We start from the raw sequence: 15,725 nt of genomic DNA, 5'->3' as shown, positions 1-15,725 counted from the left end.
GTAAAGATACATTTTCAGAAATTAAAGTAGCTTCATCTTCTTATTCCTTTTTCTCACCTAATGTTGAACTAATGACATTTAAAATCCTATAGAATTGCATTGTTTCTTTTAAATAACTGTATATTTGAACTTCTCTGAATTCAGGGTTGTGAACTTCAGTTTTCAAAGCAGAACTTTGCTGAGTATTTTGACATTTAGTTTGAGTATTGACTTTTAGAATAGTAGGAAGGTAGTTCAGAGCATCTTTTATTTTTTTCTTCCACTCTCATTGTAGTTTCTACCCAATAACTATTGGCATATGAGTATACATATGTAATATATACATATGTAGTGGACATATGAATGTACATTACATAAATGTACATTCCATTTGTTCAGATGTGTAGTAGCTTCTTTTCATTGACTTCTTGTTTCGAAAGGTGCTAGTCCTCATTCTAGCTGATTGACATTTGTTACCCATTATTTATATGCTTTAGGGGTTGTCACTCCCCACTTCTGGATGAAGAAATCAGGGCTCAGAGAGGCTAAGAGAGTTGCCGAGACTGCCTGTCTTCTGAGTGGAGGCCCCAGGGCAGTGGTCCAGCTCTCTGGCCTTTATATCTGTGGTTGTCTCACTCCTTCACAGTGCTTTGGGAGATGAGTTTTGAGTCAAAAAACCAGTGGTCAAAAACAGTTTTCTTTTCCTTTTTTTTTTTTTATTAAGTTCACATTAGAGGTCAAATCTGTGAGTGCAATAATATGCAAACAACTTTGAAGAATAATAGTCTTTTATGTTTTACCATTTTTTCTTTTTTGAAACTATTAAAAGTTCTGTTAAAGCAGTTAAATGATGGTTCTTTTTTAAAAATAGCAATAAAATATAAGATGCACAAGATCAGTAAGTTTTTTTTTTTTTTTTTAGTGATTAGCAGGTTGCTAAAGTATGATAGTTGTTTCTTTTCCCTTCTTTCATTTTGTGCTTAAGCATTTCAGCAAATGGTGGGAACTTACTTACGGGCAAAAACATATTCAGCAGGACACTTTTTCCTGTTATTTCTGCTGTATGTTATTCCTCCTCTTGGTTTTGCTGACCAGGACTGGTTATTTATTGTGCTTTTTATCGTAGAAGTTGAACCTGAAAGAAAAATTTTGTAGAATTTTCCTATTTGGGGAAACTCAGTTATAATATTTTCCTAATTAATTTTTTCTTGCTTTCTTTTTTGGACAGATTCTGGAAGAGAACTTGTCATAACAGACCCAGTTATCAAGAACCGAGAGCTCTTCATTTCCGATTATGTTGACACTTACCACGCTGCCGCCCTAAGGTAAGTGCCCAAGATGCGTGGTCCTTCTGTGGAGGAGAAGTCGTCAAGCATGCAGGTAGAGAGTCTGAGCTGTCTGGATCTCATCTGATATCGTAATACCAGTCACACTCCACCTGTGGTCTCAGCAAGCTGGCGCTCGCGTGAACTTTGTAGATTGTTGGGGTCTCAGAGGTGGCCTCTGTCTTCACTAATCTGGGTGGAGGGAAAATCTATATCTTTCTCTTCCTTCCCTCCTCCCCCACCCCCTGTAGTTATGTATTTTATTTCCTTGAAAATTTATTGCTGAATTACTTACGGTGAGGTGTTACACAGATTGGGCTTCCCTGGTGGCTCAAATGGTAAAGAATCTGCCTGCAATGCAGGAGACCCATGTTTAATACCTGGATTGGGAAGATCCCCTGGAGGAGGAAATGGCTACCCACTCCAGTATTCTTGGCTGGAGAATCCCATGGGCAGAGGAGCCTGGCGGGCTACAGTCCATGGGGTCACAAGGAGTCGGACATGACTGATTATTATATAGATTACTGCCTGAAGATTCAGTCTCTGCCACTAGAAAAGTGTTAGTCTCTTGCTTGTGTCCAACTCTTGTGTGATCCCATGGACTGTAGCCTGCCAGGTTCCTCTGTCCATGGGATTCTCCAGGCAAGAATACTGTAATGGGTTGCCATTTCCTCCTCCAGGGTATCTTCCCCATCCAGGGATCAAACCCACATCTCTTGTGTCTCCTGCATTTTGGCAGGCAGATTCTTTACCGCTGTGCCACCTAGGAAGCCCATTACTTGAGAATGTGGAAAGTATATTGAAGATTTTATTATGAGGTAATGTTGCTGCTAGTCTTAATGTCTTCAGTAATAATGCCAAAAAAGTGACCATGAGCTTCAAACCCATTGGTATTTTCTGTCCCTTTCAAGAAAAAGATACCTATTTATTCTGGTATATTTTGTTTATGAGAGGAAGACTTGAGGCTTCTTAAGTGGTAAAGAAATAAGACAGGAGATTTTATTATACCTTTTCTCCCATTGGAAATAACAAAAATGGTGAAAGAACCACTTTCTTTATTGAAGAATACAGTTTAAAAACAAATCATAGGGATTTGCTGGCATTTAGCTACAATGAGATAGAGTGATTTCTCTATTATATTGCTCAGATGGTATTCAGCAGAACCATCTGGAGCCTCTTGTGTAAAGCTGCATAGCTCAAGTCAGTTATTTCAAGGCAAAGTGTAGCAACTTTTAACACAGGGCAGGTTTGGGCAAACTTTTTTGGTCAGATAGTCTTTCATGGTCTCTAATTGCAGCTACTCAGTTCAGCCATTGTAGTGCAAAAGCCAGAGGCAATGTGTAAATAAGTGAGATGGCTGTGTGCCAATAAAACTTGACTTGTGAACACTGAAATCTGAATTTCGTTTAATTTCCACATGTCAGGAGATGCAAGTCTTCTCTGATTTAATTTGTAGCCATTTAAAAATGGAAAAACCATTCTTAGTTCTCAGGCTGTACAAGAGCAGGTGGTAGACCAGCTTTGGATTGCAGACCGTAGTCTGACAGCCCCTGCTGTAAGGAAAGGCATGTATGGGGTTAGATTCGGCTTCTTACAGAACTTGAGATACATTTGGAGAATTCCTCTAGTGTTTTATAAATTTTTTTCAAAATTCCCCCAAGCTTTTCATGTCTTCCTGGGGGTAGTTTTCCAATCTTAAACTTGCACGCTGGACAAAGTGAATTAATGGAAGGTTGGACAGATTGATGGAACCATTGAACGGTTAGCTAAGACAAGTGGATTGATCCTGGGATAATTTCTTACCTGTTTTGAATGCTTCCCCGCAGCCCCTCCCCTCTGCAATCTTATTTCTTTGACTGAGGTGAATGATTTTTAATCAATTTAGAGTTTAAGTTAAGACAAGTAAGTGACTCTGATTATTAAGTGGACTTTTATATTTTTGCTTACAGTGAATTTATTTGAAAATTTATCAGAGACTGATAGTCAGATCTGTACAGTCATTTTATACTATTTTAGCATTTTTAGAAGAACCAGTTGTTCCAGATAATTCTAGATGGAGCCAGATGAATGAACTTTGACTCGGTTTATAATCAGTATCTTCTGTAATTGTATATGTCATCATCTCTTCAGTGGCCAGCGAAGAGCTGGAGTGCTATGGTGATGATTCCTTATCTCCTTTTTGCTGTGTATGCAACTAGAACCCTTATTGATGAGCTTTTTTTCTCATGTGGCATTTTCCTTTAAAGAGATCATGAGGTGATTTTATAAAACTGGCATCTTAAATTTGATTTTTGTCTGCTTCAAACAGAGCGTCTCTTGGGTGACTTGACAGTTGGGTTTTTTTTTTCCCAAGGACACCAGATGAATGTGAGCATCACCACATGGTTACTGGTGATCTGTTTTAGTAGCTGCTCTGTAACCCTTGTGGGTGTGTTGACATTTGTCTGCATCTGAGGCTCATCTGGGGGTTCTTGCTTTTGCTTAATAATCCTGGTTTGCAGTGGCAGAGTGCTCACTGTAGGATCATCTTTGATAAAAGCAAAGGTGAATAGCAGTACCCCCAGGAATCTCTATTCCTTTTCTCTTCACTAAAGCTAGATTACTTTAATTTTAAAGTATGGGGGTGGGGGTTAGGCTTTCATTTTTTAATTCTAATTCTTTGTTCGCCATTTGGCCATTGAAAGAATTTTTTTCATTCTCCACAGGTAAAAAGCAGTACTGCCAAAAATAAACTTCAATTTTGAAAGAGGACAAATAAAATAGTCCATAGGCACATGAAAGAGGATCAAATGAATGTACTGAAAAAAACCATGGAGGACAAAAAAGAAAGAAAAAGAGCGATAGTGCTTACTTAGCACCATTCTTCTCAGAGATCAAAGTGCTCAGTTGTGTGGATTCTTTGGGCTCACAGAGCCTCTGAGGGGGCTCTGGCCCTTCCATTCACTCAGGAGGAAACCTATGTATAACTTTCTCTTTCAAGCTGGTGCTGGGGTTGGGCTGTAAAGGCCCAGAGAGCTTTGTCCTTTCACCATCACAAATCAAAAGGAAAACAGAACTCCTAGGCAGCCTCTCTGTGTAAATGGAGCCTGTAGCATTCCCCCCGTGCCCCCCGCCAACCAGATTTATTCCCAGAAGATATGGTGGGATCTTCACTGTAGTAGAAATCTGACTTGAGGTCCAGCATTATTGCTATGCTGCTGTTTTTGACTTCTTGCCTTGGCTATCCCCCATTCCTACCTTTGAGGCTAAGTTTGTACAACTGTTTATTTTCTTTTCTTCTTTACGTTGATCACTAACCAGTTGGTAATATTATGTTAATAGTCTTTTTGAATTCTCCTTACTCCCAGGTATGTATTTTTGGCTGACACTGGTACGATAGGAAAAGATCCAGATGGAAATTAGGAGACTTCAGCTTGAATCCTGGCTCTGCTCCCTGGTTTCATGACGAAGGTCACATTTGTTAACCTTAGTGTCTTCTTTTTAACAAACTTAAAAAAAAAGGTCATGTGATTAAGCGACAGAACCCTGAACTGGTTCTATATCCAGTAAGGTACAGAGCATGAAGAAGTCTCTTGCAGAGTATCTCATACTCGGTAGCCTGAGTAGTGCTCATGAATCTGAATTGTGTTCTTAAAGGCATAAAAGGATGAAAGTAAAAAGTGAAATGAAGTACTGTTCTGTGTTGAGTTCTTGGAGATACAGTTACTTCATTTCTCTGTGGCCTCTGGGATGACTTGAGTGGATTCTCTGACCACTTCAGGCATGGGGAGAAGTGTTCAGCCCCAGGAGTCATCTCCAGATGTTCTGAGAATCAGCAGATTAGCTAGATTAAGCTAAATAAAAAAATGTAGCTTGCAGTTTGTTTGCTGTTATAGTTTTTTTTTTTTTTTTCTCTAAGGATAATATTTTATTGACATCAAAGGATCAAGAGTGATTGTTTTGTGATTGGATTATGAACATGTGACCTGGACAACATTTTCAGGTCACTTGTAACAGAAGATTCTCAAGTATTGATAGAGGAGGGCAGACAGGAGGTCACAGCTGTCTCATCAGCTTGAGAGCTATTTTCCAGCCTTCTGATTATCTGTGTCCTATTGGGAAAAAAATATCCAAGGTAGGTCAGGTTATAAGATGTCATCTAACCTAGGAATTCACTGTCATAGGAATATGTTTTAGAGTGAATTTTCTGGAAGCCCTGGACCAAGAAACCTTGAACTATGTCTTTTGGGCTTCTGATTGCCCCCTTTTCAACCCAAATCAAATTATCTGCTTACTTTGTTATGGGCAGCTAGAATCACATCTGTGTAGTAATTGAAACAGATTAATGTCATCGTGGTACAGTTCCTCAGCCCTTCCTTAGAGTTTACAAAGTTCCTTTAGCGCCTGCAAGTTCCCTCAGGGCTCTCACGAAGCCTCAGAGCTCTTAGTGTTGCAACTTAAGACCCATTTTCCAGCTTCATTCCACAGTTCTTTTTGTATGTGAAATAACTCTGACCTACAGCATTTTTATTGTTTTTATTGTTCTGTCTGTACATATGTTCTGTCTGTACATGCTTAGAACTTCATTAGATACCATAACTTGCCAGCCATTTATTTCTTTATTCATTCATCATTTAACACATTATTGAGCTGCTCATAGGGGGAGGGCTCTGTAGTTGCTGGGAACACCTCACTGAATAGTATGCTGTCTCTGCCCTTGAACACGTCATAGTCTTTTAAAAATTCTATTGTTTGGAGCTACTTTTGGACACGAAGAAAAGTTACAAATACTGAATTAACACGTACCTCTCTCCCAGTCTTCATTTGTGTTAGCATCTTATGTAATTATAGTATAGTTATCAGAACCAAGAAATAGCATTGGAACAATGCCATTGAACCAAAGACCTTATTTGGTTTTCATGGTCGCCTTACTTCATTTGGGTTGCTAGAAACAAAAGACCATAGACTGGGTGGCTTATAAGCCAACAGAAACTTCATTCTCAGAGTTTTGGAAACTAGAGGTTCCAAGTGTGTTTGTTTGTGTCTGAGGCTGCCCATGTGTTTGAGTTCTGGTGAGGACCTGGTTCTGGTGCGCAGACTGATGGCTTCTCCCTTTGTCTTCACGTGGCCCAGAGCAGAGGGGATGGTCTGACTAGCACCACAAGATTCCTTGTACCTTCCCCTTTTATTTTTTATTTTTATTTTTGCCATTGCTCACTGCATGTGTGACCTTAATTCCCCAACCAGGGATCAAACCCACGCCCCCTGAAGTGAAAACAGAATCTTAACCAGGGAAGTCCCTCTCCTCCCCTTTACCGATAACTTCTTTCTTCAACAGTGAAATACTCAGCTTTTATTTTATTTTATTTTTTAATATATTTATATTTGCTTATTTTTATCCAATTCTTTGATACACTTAGTTTCAGAATTTGTTACCCATGCACCTGTGAGAAACAAATTTATTGACTGTATCTTAGTCTTTAGTCTTATGTACAGTCCCTGGGGTCACAAAGAGTCAGACATTTCTGAGTGACTAACACGCTTTTTCACATAGTGTATATTATGGACAAGAGCCTGTTTTCTCAAATTATTCAGGTCCGTTCTGTTTTTCATAGCTCCCTAGGTGTGCTTGTATTATTTATTTATATATAGCTAGGTTCATCTTTGTTAAACTTTCATCCCAACTTTGGTTGCTCTTCGTTGATTTGAGCTGTTTGGTGAGGGAGGGTTTGTGGACTACTGCTGTGGCTCCAAGGTTCAGAGCTGTAAGGAGATCCAGTCTTGAGCCCCATTCCCCATTTCTTTCCTCCTCTTGCCTACCTACCTGGTATAGATAACTGATCCCATTACTTCTTAGTTTATCCTTCTTGTACTCTTTTCATAGATGAGCAAGTACATGTCTATTTTCTTGTACCTTCTTCTTTCTTATGTGAAAGATGGCATACTCTCTTGCACTTTGCTGATTTTTACTTCATGGTTCTAGAAATTGCTCCATGGCAGTTAACTCAGCTCACTCTTTTTCACAGCTGTGTAGCATTCCACTGTGTGGCTGTGCTGTGGTTTATTCATCTGCTCTCTTGTGTAGGTTGTTTCCAAGATGTTTCAGTTATAAACAATGCTGCAGTGAGTATCCTTGTGCATATGCGAGTCCTTATTATTGGATGAGTATCTTCAGGGTGGATTCCTAGGAAAAGGGTTGCTGAATTGAAAAGTTTACGTATGTATGTTTCCCGGACTGAGAGCGTATACCAGTTTGCATTTCCTCCAACAATGTCTGAGGCTTTCTGTTTCCCAGCAGAATGTGTTATGTTATTTTAAAAACCTTTGCCTGCCTGATTGATAGATGAGAAATAGTATCTAAGTGTTGTTCTACTTTGCTTTGCTAACAGTGAGTGAGTTTGAGCATATTTTCATTTCTGAAGGATATTTTTGTCTATATTTCTATGAATTATCTGTTTATGTCTTTTCTGTGGGTTTATATCTTTGTCTCTCCCTTTCTAAAAGTTCTTAATATGCCTGTTGCAGACATTTTCTCCTACTTCCATCAGTTTTCTTTTAATTTTATTATTTTAAAAACTATGCAAAGCTTATTTCTGTTTAGCCAGACTTACCAGTCTTTTCTTTCATTCCCTCAAGACTTTGAGTCATAGTTAGAAAGTACTTACCTACACCATTTTTTCTTTTTTGGGGGGTAGGAGAGCTATGTCAGGTCTTTGTTGCTTCTCTAGTTGCAGTTCAGAGGCTTGGTTGCCCTGTGGCAGGTGGGATCATAGTTCCCTGTGCAGAGATTGAACCTGCATTCGCTGCACAGGAAGGCGGATTCTTCACCTCTGGACCACCAGGGAAGCCCCCTTACCCCACGTTTTAAAGAGGCATTTTACCCGACTGACCCACCCAGTACCATTCACTGTCTTTACCTCAGTGGTTTGAGATGCCCCCTTTATTTCCAGTATGTATTCTGGATTTGCTGTTCTGTTTCCTATTGTCTGTTTATGTGCTGGTACTACACTCTTAATTATAGAGGCTTTATGTGTGTGCTTAGTCATGTCTAACTCTTTGCAGCCCGTGGACCACAGCCCGCCAGGCTCCTCAGTCCATGGGATTCTCCCAGCAGGAATTCTGGTGTGGGTTGCCATGCCCTTCTCTAGGGGATACTCCTGACTCAGGGATTGAACCCACATCTCCTGTGTCACCTGCACTGCAGGTGGATCCTTTACCACTGAGCCCAGGGAAGCCCATAGAGGCTTTATAGTATGTTTTAGAAGTTTGGAAAAATGCCATGTTGAATTTTCCTATCCATGAATAGGGGATGTTTTCCCATTTGTTTGTGTTTACTTTTGTGTCTTTGAGGAGTATTTAAGAATGTTTCTTAAGCACTTAAGACAATTAAAATTTACAAGTGGCAAGGCAGAGAGGATTTAGTGGCAGTAATGTTGTATATTGTATTTAGAGCAACCACTAAAACTGTTGAACCATGGTTCAACAGAACGTGAACTGTGAACTTCCAGATGTTCAACCTGGATTTAGAAAAGGCAGAGGAACCAGAGATCAAGTTACCAACATCCATTGGATCATAGAAAAAACAAGAGAGTTCCAGAAAAACATCTACTTCTGCTTTGTTGACTGCACCAAAGCCTTTGACTGTGTGGATCACAACAAACTGTGGAAAATTCTTCAAAGAGCTCAGAACACCAGACCACCTTACCTGCCTCCTGAGAAATCTGTATTCAGGTCAAGAAGCAACAGTTAGAACTGGACATGGAACAATAGACTTGTTCCAAATCGTGAAAGGAGTATGTCAAGGCTGTATATTGTCACCCTGCTTATTTAACTTATATATAGAGTACATCATGCAAAATGCCAGGCTGGATGAAGCATAAGCTGGAATTAAGATTGCCAGGAGAAATATCAATAACCTCAGATACGCAGATGATAACCACCCTTATGGCAAAAAGCAAAGAAGAACTAAAGAGCCTGTTGATGAAAGTGAAAGAACAGAGTGAAAAGCTGGGCTAAGACTCAGAAAACAATCTTCAAAAAAACGAAGATCATGGCATCTGGTCCCATCACTTCATGGCAAGTAGATGGGGAAACAATGGAAATAGTTTGCATTTCCATGGAAATAGATAGGGAAACTTTATTCTTTTGGGCTTCAAAATCATTGCACGTGGTGACTGCAGCTATGAAATTAAAAGACACTTGCTCCTTGGAAGAAAAGCTATGACCAACCTAAACAGCATATTAAAAAGCAGAGACATTACTTTGTTGACAAAGGTCCGTCTAGTCAAAGCTATGGTTTTTCCAGTAGTCATGTATGGATGTGAAAGTTGGACCATAAAGAAAGCTGAGCACTGAAGAATTGATGCTTTTCAACTGTGGTGTTGGAGAAGTCTCTTGACAGTCCCTTATACAGCAATGAGATCAAATCAGTCCATCCTAAAGGAAATCAGTCCTGAATTTTGGAAGGACTCACACTGAAGCTGAAACTCCAATATTTTGGCCATCTGATGCAAAGAACTGACTCATTGGAAAAGACCCTGATGCTGGGAAAGATTGAAGGCAGGAGAAGGGGATGACAAGAGGATGAGATGGTCGAATGGCATCACTGACTCGATGGACATGAGTTTGAGCAAGTTCTGGGAGTTGGTGATGGACAGAGAATCCTGACGTGCTGCATTCCATGGGGTGGCAAAGAGTCAGACATGACTGAGCGACTGAACTGACTGTAAAACTGTATAGAGCAATACACTCAATACATTGTATCAAGATGGAATCTAAAAAACCTTCATATAACCCATAAAGGAAAGCAAAGGAAACGGAAGAACTAGAAACAGAAAAGAAACCTAAAAAAGAAAAAAATTCTATGCCTGTGCCACAGACATGATAATCCCTCTCTCTCACAGTCTTTTTCCCCCTCGTTTTTGGTTGAGTGGCAGTGAGAGCTGTAAATGAGCATGCTACTCTGAGCTGCCTGCATAAGCTTGTGTACCTCTCTCTTCAGGAGTTTCTCTGAGGTTTGCATATCTGGGGTATATGAAGACTTGCTCAATTCTGGGTATAGTTTGAGGGAATGAATTTCTGGCCAGGGTTTCCATTTGTTTCTCTGCTTGTATGAGGAGGTTCTCTCTTCTTTTTCATCCCCTTAAGATGGCCCTCTCCCACTAGCCACAGAGCTGTGTAGGTGGTTTGGTGCCCAGGGCATACCTGTGGGGCATCACAGCAAAGCACTTCCCAAGCAAGTCTTTTCCAGGAAACTCTTGTTGCTGCTGAACAGAAGGACCCTCAAACATGGTGCTTCCCTGTCTTTAGAAGCATCACGTTAGATATGGGGAAGGCAGAACTGAGGAGGCTGTGAAAGCAACTGTTTCAGCAAGGTGGGCATGATGGCAATTTTCTTCTAGCAGTCTCTCTGCCTCCATTTCACAAACACTGTCAAATAATGTACTGTTCTGAGCTAGAGCATAAAGAAAGGAGAGCGCTGGAGAAAAAATACTGAGTGCTTAAAATGGTACATATGTACACACACTTTAAAACATAAGCTCTTCAATACCAGGTGATGTGAAACATATTTCAGAACGGATGCCAGTCAGTTAGAACCAACTGAGTGGCTGAGGGGCTTCCTGCTCAGGTCAGCCCTGTCTTCACCTCTGCCCAGTACTCAGGGCTCCTGAACCAGCAAGGACAGCTGCAGCTCTATGCTGATGACACTTGCTTTATTTTCTCCCAGTACTTTTTATATATATATATACAAAAAAATTCAGAATTTAAGTTTACATTTTCATAAATTTTGGCAAATTTGTTTGACCCCAAACAAGACACGAGATGTTCCCATCATCCCAGAAATTTCCCTTTAGCAGCTCTTCTCGCTAAACTTCCCGCCCCAAAACAGCCACTGTTCTGATTTCTCCCACCATCAATTCCTCTATGCTCTTCTAGAACTTCATATAAACAGAATCATACAGTATATAATTTTTTGTGTATGTGATATTGTTGTTTAGTAATATCATTGTAAGATATATAGTACTTTGTTTACCTGTTTCTTTGTTGGTGGACATTTTGTACCAAGGCTAGTGTGAACAAACTGTTAAAATAACAGAGGCACAATGAAGGAAGCAGTAATGATAGAAGCAGAAATTTATGAGAAAAAAACATTACATCTAATTAATCAAGTACTTTAAAGAATTCTGATATTTTATCAAAAGTACATTACGACCAACTGGGATTTATTCCAGGAATGCAGGGTAGGTTTACTGCTCGAGACTCTGTTAATACTATATACCGTGTTAATAAATCTAGGGGAAAAGCTTATCCCCAAAACTATGGTTGTGATACAATTATTCTAAAGTGGGTGTCATGTTTAATGGGAACACCCAAGAGATATTTCCATTGAGATCAGGAAGAAGGCAAAGATGTCCTCAGTTTCCACTACTTTCCACGTTTTCATTGTATTAGTGGAACAGTGCACCTGGAGACTTCCTTTTGTTGTTCAGTCGCTAAGTCTGGACTGATTCTTTGTGACTCCATGAGCCGTAGCTCTCCAGGCTCCTTTGTCCATGGGATTTTTCAGGTAAGCATACTGGGATGGGTTGTCATTTCTTCTTCCAGGGATCTTCCACCTCAGGTATTAAACCCTCATCTTCTTCTCAGGTGAATTCTTTACCACTGAGCTACTAGGGAAGCCCTCACTAGAGGCTTAAGAAAGGATGAAGAAGAAGTGAAACTATGTTTATTTGCGTATACAGTTAGCATTCTGTATAGGAATGCATAGCATATGCATTCCTGTGTATAGCGTAGGAAAACCTCAGAGAATCAATGATTAAACTATATCATATGCTAAAAAATTGAGTAGCAGAATATAAAATTAAGATATGAAAATCCATACTCTTCTTATAATTAAACAGGAAACAGGTGAAGGACATAGTGGTAGATAAAATCCCATTGGTACAGTTTCATAGTCATTTATCAGATGACAGCCTTCTCTTCTCACTGATCTGGGTTTTCCCTAAACTATTTGTGTTGCCCCTCCAGTAACGAATCTGCCTGCAATGTGGAAGATCTGGGTTCGATCCCTGGGTTGGGAAGATCCCCTGGAGGAGGTCATGGCAATCTACTCCAGTGTTCTTACCTGGGGAATCCCCATGGACAGAGGAGCCTGGTGGGCTACTGTCCATGGGGTCGAAAAGAGTCAGACACAATTGAGTGACTAAGCACAGCACAGCCATGTCCTTCCCTGGGAGTGTTTTGGCAGTGTCTTTGGGTGTCACAGTGATGGCACATGTGGGTGCTTTGGGGCAGAGGCCAGGGATGCTGCTAACTACAGGAAAGCTGCTGTCAACAAAGGATTTTAAGTGTTCAGTAACCCTATGCTGTTTTCTAATCAGTTGTATCCAAAGGAACTTCAGGAATTCAGTAGTATTTTTATTAAATTTTAAAATGGCGACTATCTGAGATCATCTTGTCTTCTGCCCAGTACTGAGGCTTTGGTCACAGGTTACTTAAGCTCTGTGGGAAAGGAGGGTGTTGCTTTTTGATTTGGCAGGAAGTGAATGAACGTCTACTGCCATGTTGACATCCCTCAGTTTCTTTCACTAACACCTTGGCCAGTAGCAAGTGTGTGCATGTTGTTACCATGCCAGCTGATGGATCCTTGCGGGAATGGAATGCCTGCTCAAGCAGTGGGAGGTCACATCCCTGGAAGTGTCTCACAGGTGTTGTTGATGAACCTTTGACCCACCAGTTCACTCTACTCTGATCTTAGCCTTTGGCTTCCACTTGAAGTTAAAGTTGCCTAAATGGCTGAGGGAGTTGAAATTCTTAAAACCTACCTGCCTTCTTGGGAATCCCGGAAGTTCTCCCAACACTCCAGTGTGTGCACAGGTGTGTGTCATGGGAAGGTGGGCGGTAGGTACCTCATGGTGTGATGTAAATGACATTTACATTTGGTGCCTGGAAACTCTGCTTTAGGAGTTAAGTAATGTAGAACTCTAAACTATATCGTGGTCTAAGGTTACTAAGGTTAGTAGATGAACCTGCCTTACTGTTCTTTATTGCAGTATTTCAATGGAAAAGTGTTTTCCAGTGTAGTCATTGAATGTTACCTGAAAATTTGGGAAGTGTGTATTTGTATATTCAAACACATGTATATATTTAAAAAGTTAAAATTTCTCCAGGTTTTAATTTCCAAGACAGTGAATTTCTTCCATACTCAGTTACATGTTCTCCTTGTCTTAAGGCAGCAGGAGGAAAAGGCCCATTTTGCTTTGATGATTACAAAGACTTTAGATGGATTTTTTGGTAAAGTAGTGTGACTGTGGTTTAAATTTTCTCCCAAAATGTTTCATATCCTTTACCCCAATCCTGCCCTTAGTTCATTTTTGTTGTTTAATTTTATTCTAAAAGACTGAGATAAAAGCAGTTATGTTGTAAAGTTGTAGGTAAAAGCAGTCATGAAACAAAAAATATATATATTATTGGACATTTTCTTATTTTGGGGGGAAACTCCCATTTTTCTGAATAGATTATTAATGAGTTTGTCACCATATTCTGCATTTTCTCAGAGTACTATGGATTGAGTTACATCTCCCTCACTCCTACCTTTCCAGCAGTATTTTGATTTACAAAGCAGTTGAGGGTATTGCTAACATTTTTTGTTTGTTTATTTTCAGAGGGAAGTGTAACATCTCCCATTTTTCTGACATATTTGCTGCTAGAGAGTTTAAAGCCCGAGTGGATTCATTCTTCTACATACTAGGCTACAACCCTGAGACAAGGTAAGTGCATCACATGGGCCCCTAGGTTGAGAACTTCTCTCGCGCGCGTGCGTGTGTTTGTCTGCACTTCTGGACGTGTGTGTGTGTGTGTGTGTGTGTGTGTGTGCACTTCTGGGCGTGTGTGTGTGTGGGGGGGCACTTCTGGGCATATACTCCTAAGATGAAAAAGAAAGTGAGAGAGACACCAAGTCCTGTAGTAAATCTCTTTGAAAAGAGCTGTAATTAATGTCTGTGGTATCTAAAGCAGCTTATTGGTTGCTTTCTCCCCTCTCGACCCCGCCTCACTCATTGTTAAGAAAAGGAAAAGTGAGAAATTTGGGTTTGCAGAGGGCAAGATAAAGATGTATGTTTCGTTGGTCTGTATTCTGAACTTATTATGAACTGTACTCTCATGCACATTCAGTCAAACCTTCCATTACACCATACTGAAAATACTAGGACATTGCGGTTGTGTTGATTAGTAATTTGTTCCCTTAATAAATCCCCAGGAACACTCACTGAAATATCTCTAGTAAGGCTGCTAGTTTAAGATGGATACATCCATTTCTCAGCCATCTTGGTAAATAGAATTATTACTTTTTGAATGAAAAGCAACAGAGTCAAAATACTGTAATTTAACAGAAGAAATTGTTTGTCTCTAATAGGCTGTAATTTTAATTCATCCCATGAGAGAATGTCTGTAAGACTGTATGTATTCATATTTATCTGTATCACTCATGTGACTGTGTTTTATTAAGGATTTTAAAAAAAGAGAGAAGGTCATTAGATGACCAGGTAGTCTATACTTGCTCAGGACAGTCAAGACATACATAATCTGCAAGTATAGCAATTGAGAAAGAAATGAAAGATGCTTGGTTCAAGGAAGTTAGTGGGAGAACTACGTTAAGTGTAATTGTACGATGTGTGTTGTTTTAGTGAAAACTTGTTTCTGGGAGATGCTGAGAAATGATAGATAACATTTAGAATGTTGCTGTTTAGGTCATCAAACTAGGGTCAATAAAAGGCAACGTATTCTTTTTTGTGGTTCTAAGAGGCTGCATTAAGCTCTGTTGGAACATATATATTAGTCTTTCTCTCCATATCTATACTAGACAACAACTATGGGGTAATAGTCACCTTTTTTGCTTACCTTTAAAAAAAAAAAAACAATGAATTTGAGCTTTGTTTTCATTTTCAAAAGTGTGCTCTTTTCCAATGACAGAGGAGGTGATCAGCGGTAATATTTAAATAGCGCCTTCTGTTTCAGAAAGTTTATTTTACATATGTGTTAATTAGCTGCCTGGTCATATCTTTTTGTTGCCCCAGTGACATGTGGGACACTTGAACTTGGTCTTCTATCTGGATGCACAGTTGTCTGTTATTACAGTGATGTTGTGTTTATTTAACTTTTTGATAGTAGCTGTCATATTGCACAAGTTAGATTGTTTGAGGGAATTTTGTGTTTTAAGTGTTTAGCTCTTGGGTTCCTAACAGCCGGACAGATTCTTTTTTCACTAGTTTTGGTTTTGCACCTACTTTTGCGGAATGCTTATGTAGAGTGATTTGTAACTTACCTGTGTTAAGCTGGAGACTCAAATACAAACTCTTGTCTCATTTTTTTATATGTTGCTGGCAGTCGTGATACTTGATTGATACTTGCCATCAATTTTGCTTTAAAACCTGAGTTAGGCAT

At 39.7% G+C, this 15,725-nt stretch overlaps 1 protein-coding gene across 5 annotated transcripts in view; it reads left to right on the top strand.

Moving 5' to 3' along the window:
- RERE (arginine-glutamic acid dipeptide repeats) overlaps positions 1-15,725 on the top strand; it is a 435,792-nt gene that overhangs the window by 261,551 nt on the left and 158,516 nt on the right. For all 5 annotated transcript variants that reach the window (XM_043486137.1, XM_043486136.1, XM_043486133.1 and 2 more), the window contains 2 exons: positions 1,208-1,304; positions 13,949-14,053. In XM_043486137.1, the coding sequence (XP_043342072.1) occupies positions 1,208-1,304; positions 13,949-14,053 (202 nt within the window). The remainder of the gene's footprint in view (positions 1-1,207; positions 1,305-13,948; positions 14,054-15,725) is intronic.

The sequence above is a fragment of the Cervus canadensis genome, chromosome 13 (assembly GCF_019320065.1).
Source record: "Cervus canadensis isolate Bull #8, Minnesota chromosome 13, ASM1932006v1, whole genome shotgun sequence".
NCBI lineage: Eukaryota > Metazoa > Chordata > Mammalia > Artiodactyla > Cervidae > Cervus > Cervus canadensis.
Note: the sequence above shows the minus strand (reverse complement) of the source record. Positions and strands in the feature narration are given on the sequence as shown.